Below are 6,634 nucleotides of genomic sequence, written 5' to 3'. Positions count from 1 at the left end.
TGATGAAAGGAGAAGAAAGTTCACACAAAAGCAACTATTAATGCAAATTTACATAAAGAATTAGAAAGAAAACAACTTCAAGTCACTTGAAAATGAGAAAGAGACCAGAAATAAAGTAAGAATGAGTTAGACTTAGGTTTGGGGCCAAGACAAAAAAGGGAAATAAAATACTTCTGTGTGTCTTTGTAAAAATGTCACAAATAAACAGCTAACATTTTTATGAGGTGAAATTAGACAAACAGAAAGTTCCACCAGAATTACTGATGTGAGTCTGGTGGAACATGAATTGCCAGGCTGCTCACTGTAACCAAAGCTGGCCTTTCACCGAATGACAAATTTCCAGTGTTGGATTAAAATCATGAGAGTCTTGCTACAGTTGTGTCATGTTCCTGTCATCTCAGTCATTTGGTGTGAGATGGTGATCCGAGCTGTTGTAAGTCAGCCTTTTTCTCATCTTGACGTTTCATTAAAATCAACCATGTTTAATATTATTAAGTCTTTAGTCTTGGTTCAGTCACACAGTGATGTGAACATTGTAAACAACAGGTGAGCTCTCTTCAGCACCAAACAGGAAGCAGCATCGCGGGCGCATAAACAGCGGGAAATATTCCTTGGAGGGCATTGTTTTGTTGGACCTTTACAAAGGACGAGAAACTGGTGGTGTTGTGAAGTGACCAAGACCGTCTCTTTGAGGTGTCATCCAGTTTGTACCACGTCAGAGTGGAGAAAGAGAAAAGGACAGACCTCATCGTCCCCTTTCAGTCAGCAACGGTCGTGTCCACATTCTACGGTGTCTTCTCTTTTCCTTTTTGACAGTATTTTACTAAGCAAAACGCTGTGGAGACAAGCGCAGCTGTAGCCAAATGCAGGAGCACTTCTCTCCAGAGAAATCAAAGTATAGCCTTGCTAATAGTGACCCTGCACAATCCTCATTCTTTGCAAAATCATAGTCCATCCATCCATTACCTATACTGCTCATCCTGAAGAGGGTCGACCAGCGATCGGCTTTCCAACTTAACTACATCAGAAGGCACCAGGGTCATATAGTGTATATCTATCTATCTATCTATCTATCTATCTATATATAGATAGATAGATATATACAAGATACAATCAGCTCCACCACAGGTCAATATCAAAAACAATATAGAATCAAAATAAAAACGTATACAAAGATGTTACATCTGGGTTCAGGCATGCACCACAAACATCGCTCATGCAGCGGTGGATATCTCAGCCCAGCTAGGTTACACAAACATTGTGTGTTTATAGAAATTTATTTTGAGGGTCTACATCCAGAAACATCCCTTTTTTAGTAATGATTTCTCAGTGTCTCCACCTCTTCACATAAATGCACTTCAAATGTATCCACATGCACATGCACACACATACACACTTTGCTGTAACACACCCAGGGGGTTTCAAGCTACTGGTGTGATCAAAGGGGTCCAGTCTTATGATTAGCTGGCTGAGGATGAGAGAGAAGGGCAGGAGGCGGTGTAGTCTGCCACAAACCTTATCAGACATCTGAACATATGGATTAAAAGCAGTCCTTCACTCTCTGCTTCTCTCTTTCACAATCTCTCTTACAGTGTTTGTCTTTGTCTTGCGCTCTCTCCCATAATAAAGACGTACACACAGTAAACCCATACCACAGTGTGTGTCCCGTTTCACTGCTGCCCAGACATTAAAAGACAGCTTCCTTCCTAAAGTCCACTGTCATCGTCACTGTTTTGATCGTGTAGCACTAAGTGGTTACGACCACACCACAAAGCCTGCTGTTTAACCTCCTGTCTATAGGCTGATCATCACCAACTCGGATGAGACCAATGACCATTGTGTCATCTGTGAACTTGAGCAATTTGACAGATCTGATGTGATGTGTGCATTTAGTGTACAGTATTTGCCCTCATGTGGCCACCCACAGCAAAGTGCATCCATGCTTGTCACCGACTCTCTGCAGTTCCTCCCCCTTCAAGGTACATGACAGCTTTTACTGGATTCTCTTTTGTTTCTGCTGATGATCTTGACTGTTGTTTTGCACCCTCCTGCTTATGATTATTTTGTTTTGTTCTGCTGCAGCATAGTTAATTAAGTGAAGGAGAAAATGGCCAAATGCATATCATTGTTTACTATGTGGAGATGTCAAGGGGCTTCCTCTGCACAACCCCCAGGGCCCAAGCTCATTTGCACAAAACTGAAAGAATATATGTTTGTACCCCACACCACTGAAGATATTCCAGGAGCTGTTTACATTTTTTTATGTTTAATGAGAGTAAAAGAGAGGGAAAGGGGGTAGAAGTGGGGTTAATCTATAAATTGCTTAAACACCCAGCAGACATGTCACCATAAAGGGCAAACCATATCATTTTTAAGCATAAAAATGCTTTTTATATGCATTTACTGAAGCTAAGTTAACTCAGTCACACTGTGTCAGTGCAGCTATTGTAACATTTGTACCTAATTAGAAATGCATCAGTAAAAAGCACGGTAAAATGTCAGCAATCAGAAGTGTCTGTGCACACCCCCACAGTTCAGTATGTTTGTTTGAGAGGAAGAGTGGCCACAAGAGGGCACAATTCTCCCAAACACATTTGCACACACAGCACATTGTTGTTATTGTTTGCTTTTGATAAGCAGACTGATCACTGATCTGCACTTTGACATCAAGTCTAAAACTATAGTAAACTGAAAATCAGTGTTGGAATGCTGCTGTGGGGCAAAGAGCACCACTTTTAGGGAGTTACTAGGGCCCTGTGTTCATACTACATACTGTATAACAGGGTTTTGTTTTGTTGAAACGGTTCACTTTTCTGTTGGGCATGAACAGTATAACAAGAGTGGGGGGCGTGGTTACGCTTTTAAAGATGTATACCTTTGACTTTAACCTAATGCGGTTTGTGGATAGGTGTCAGTTATTGGCTAAGAAAAACCTGGTGTTGTAGAATAAAGGCTGTTGTGCATGTCAGATCTAGTGGACAAATGTACAGATCATTTATTTCTGCCAGTGGACTGCCATCCACTTGAAATGCTTTAAAAAGAGTTCATGATATTATATAAAGGTTTGGGGAAAAAATATGAAATAAGAGGTGCAGTATTTAGTGATCTTTTTTTATTGTAGAACTTTAGAACTTTACTAGAACTTTGAGTTAGAATAAGTGACAAGTTATAAGGAAATTAATCCTAAATTATGGGTAAAATGTTTAGTTTGTACCTGAGGAACTGTTTGTATCTGAGCGTCCTCGAGTTGATTTGTCTTCATCTTGGTTTTCTGCTCATTCAGGTACTGCCTCTTGGCCAACTCCTGCCAAAATCGAGCATCTATGGGAGGTCTCTTGGTGAGTGGATTCTCAGTGCCATGCACCTCTGCAGCAGGTGAACATACAAAGAATCTTAGATGTATAGTACACAATATCTGCCTAAACCTTCTTGAAGACAGACGTTATGCTTGGGTCCAACAAAAGTTATTTAAAGCTATCTCAGCCTCTCTGGTTTTAATCACATTGTAACTTTCAGTACTTGGCAGGTTCTTCAGAGTCAGATCTTTGACCATGAAACTAATCTTTGTCCTGCTTTTGGGTATCTATTAATTGACAAATGTTACAAGCACATGCACACACACTGTGTTTTCATTCCTTGTGGGGACTTTACATTGACTTACATTCATTTCCTATAGACTTATCCTAACCTTAACCATAAGTCCCCATAATGTAAGTAATACAAAGGCGCACACACACACACACACACACATATAAGTCCCCATAATGTAAGTAATACAAAAGCGCACACACACACACACACCTCGCCATCTCAACTACCATCTAAAACACTCACACACATTTTCTTCCTTTATCTCTTTAATCACAAACTGCTATTAAAAGCAAATGTTTTTCTAATTATGGGCCTTTAACAAGTCACTTAAATCCTGGAATTAGAAGACAAAGTCACTCTGTGCCCTTGAGGCATCCTGTGTCCCTCATTCAACATGTTACTAATACTACGCTGGACAGTGAGGCATTGCAATCGCTGTAATTACACTGGCATCGGGATGCAGTTTGCACAGGTCTCCTCTGAGCAGAGAAGCTGCTCTTGGCATGTTTCCCTCTGCTAGTTATACAATAGTATACCCCATATTTGGTGAAGACAGGAGAGACAAAACACACACAAGCTAACTCAGGACAGATGCAGAAAAAGTATGATGGCAAATAAATTCATGTTAGTCCTGATGTCATTTGTCTGCATGATTGTAATGTACAACACAAATAGATGATGGTATTAGTACTGTATATCTGTCAACATAGACACAGTCATAATCACTGTGGACTTACACATTTCAACAGAAAAAATGAGAAAAGCAGTGACTGCATTAAAGAGCTGAGCTTGATTTCAAGACACTGAAGGTAAGTCCAGACTTGTGAGGAAGCTTTCCCGGTGAAGGCGTTTCTTGCTGAGTAAGGATTTTTTTTAAGGAGTATCTAATCTACTGTACCTGCCAGAGGCTCTGAGTGTGTGTCTGTAATTTGTGCTGTAAAACCTGGAGCACAAGTCTGAGACAGTAAATTCTCCAAGTGAATCTGCAGAGCTCCATGCCACACATGCTCTGACGCTGTCAGAGATATTTCTGTGCGTGTCCATGTGCATCTCTTTATTTCAGTGCACACTCTGCCAGGTGGTAAAACTAAGCATGGCTTCCGCACTGCAACAAACATTTGTCTAACAAGTCACATTAAGGCTTTTGTGTTTTTTGTCAACTTTGCCAGTGGGTTGAAAAAAACATGATTTGTTTTCTGTGCAGCTTTTAATTGTTCTAGGAAATTTGCCCACAGAACAAGTACAACAAAATTTTTACATGGGTCCTTTCATAGAAATGCTATGTCCAAAGAAATTTGTGTTGCTTGTCCCCACATCATGTGTCACTGATAACATGGTGTTTTTCATATAGGCCATATTGCATGATGGATTAAAGGAGAACACTGCTTGCTGTTCAGTATTGTACAAATCATGTCCTCTCACTTGCACCTGTAAAATCCTAATGAGATGTCAACTGGCAGATTGAACTCATGCCATTTACCACTGAAACACTGTTCAGATTTAGTCTTGGAAATTTAAATAAACCAAATAATACAAAGATGCAATGTTCTGACTGGGGAACTGAAGCTCGGTTTATTCTACAAAAGGATTTCTGCTGTTAAATTAAGTGTCTTGGACTTTGAATGACAGATAATAAACAGAGGAGAGCATTGTCTTTTGTCTATATTTTGTTCACTTGGCTACAGTATTTGTATGCAGGACCAGGATCTATTTATTGTTATTTATGCAAAATCTTATTTGAACCATTGTATATAAATGATTTTTTTAGGACTTTACCTTTAATATTAAGACATAATTCTTTTATGTTAGCACATTTTTTGGCTGATTATAGAAAGTCACTTTTAGCTTTTCCCATTTAGGGGTCGCCACAGCAAATCGTCACACTGACGACTCGCATGTTGACATTTGGCACGTGTTTTACGCCGGATGCCCTTTCTGATGCAACCCTGATTCAAACCCGGGCTGCAGCGGCGAGAGCGCCTTAACCACTAGCCTGCTTGCTAATTAAGGGACTGGTTTATTTGTGCTGCTATTGGTGTTTGCTTTCTCCCTCTAGTGATCTGTTTGGTTCAGCTCCACTTTGGATTGCGTTGAATTATCCTCGGGTCTATTTGGATTGGGCATGGCTGTGCTCGGGTTCTCCTCTGATCAGGCCTCTCTTTGTTGAACTTAAGTTACTGTATGCATGCCATGTTTGGGTAGGTCTTTCAGGTGTCTTTTTTGGATTGGGTCCAAAATATTCTTATGAGTGACGTGTATTTAACAAATAACTCAGAGTTTTCCAGGCTCCTCACTTTTTAAAACTGGCTTTAAAATGGTTGGAACAAAGAGTCTAAAGCCATGCTAACAGCTCTGTGAGGAGGCCAGAGCTCAGAGCAGCAGAGATAACTGGCGACTGAGATCACTGGGTAGAGCAGTCGTCTCCCAACCGGAGAGTTGGGAGTTTGAATCTTTGTGCCTGCAGTCCACATGTTGAAGTGTCCTTGGGCAAGACACGGAACCCCCAAGTTGCCCCCGATGGTTAGAGCCATCAGTTGATTTGGCGCCGCAGATGGCTGCCTCGGTTCTGTACTAAAAACAAATTCCTTGTGTGTGTATACTTGGCCAAATAAAGGTGATTATGATTATTATCCTTATCCTATGTGTCAGGTTTGCTTGGCTGCACTTGCCTCTCTCACCTCTCTTACTCTGTCTTTCCACCCCTGATTACTGATCACGCACACCTGTTTCTCACTCCTTTCTCACCAGCTGCACTTGATTAGACCATTGGCTATTCTCTCTTGGTGTTGACTTTGTTTTTTTTTATACTGTTTGTACACCGTTAGATCCTGTTTCTGCTCTGGATTATTCATATGCTCTACTCCTCAGACCAGCACCTGTGTTATTTCTCTCCTTGGACTGTTTCCTCCGCACCGTACTCCATTCTTCCCTTCCAGGCAGGTCGGTGCACAGTCACCATCTTCTGTTTACCATTATCAATGCCTCTCTGTCATTGCAGCAGCCGCCTCTCAACCACCCATCCGCCCAGGAGTGACCCCACCGT

At 41.0% G+C, this 6,634-nt stretch overlaps 1 protein-coding gene across 1 annotated transcript in view; it reads right to left on the bottom strand.

Moving 5' to 3' along the window:
* igfbp2b (insulin-like growth factor binding protein 2b) overlaps positions 1–6,634 on the bottom strand; it is a 20,146-nt gene that overhangs the window by 3,373 nt on the left and 10,139 nt on the right. The window contains 2 exon segments of the mRNA XM_020621647.1: positions 2,650–2,672; positions 3,215–3,366. Of these exon segments, the coding sequence (XP_020477303.1) occupies positions 2,650–2,672; positions 3,215–3,366 (175 nt within the window).

Source organism: Monopterus albus, unplaced genomic scaffold (genome assembly GCF_001952655.1).
Source record: "Monopterus albus unplaced genomic scaffold, M_albus_1.0 scaffold263.1, whole genome shotgun sequence".
Classification (NCBI taxonomy): Eukaryota; Metazoa; Chordata; class Actinopteri; order Synbranchiformes; family Synbranchidae; genus Monopterus; species Monopterus albus.
The sequence above is the reverse complement of the archived record's forward strand: the minus strand, read 5'-3'. Positions and strand labels throughout refer to the sequence as shown.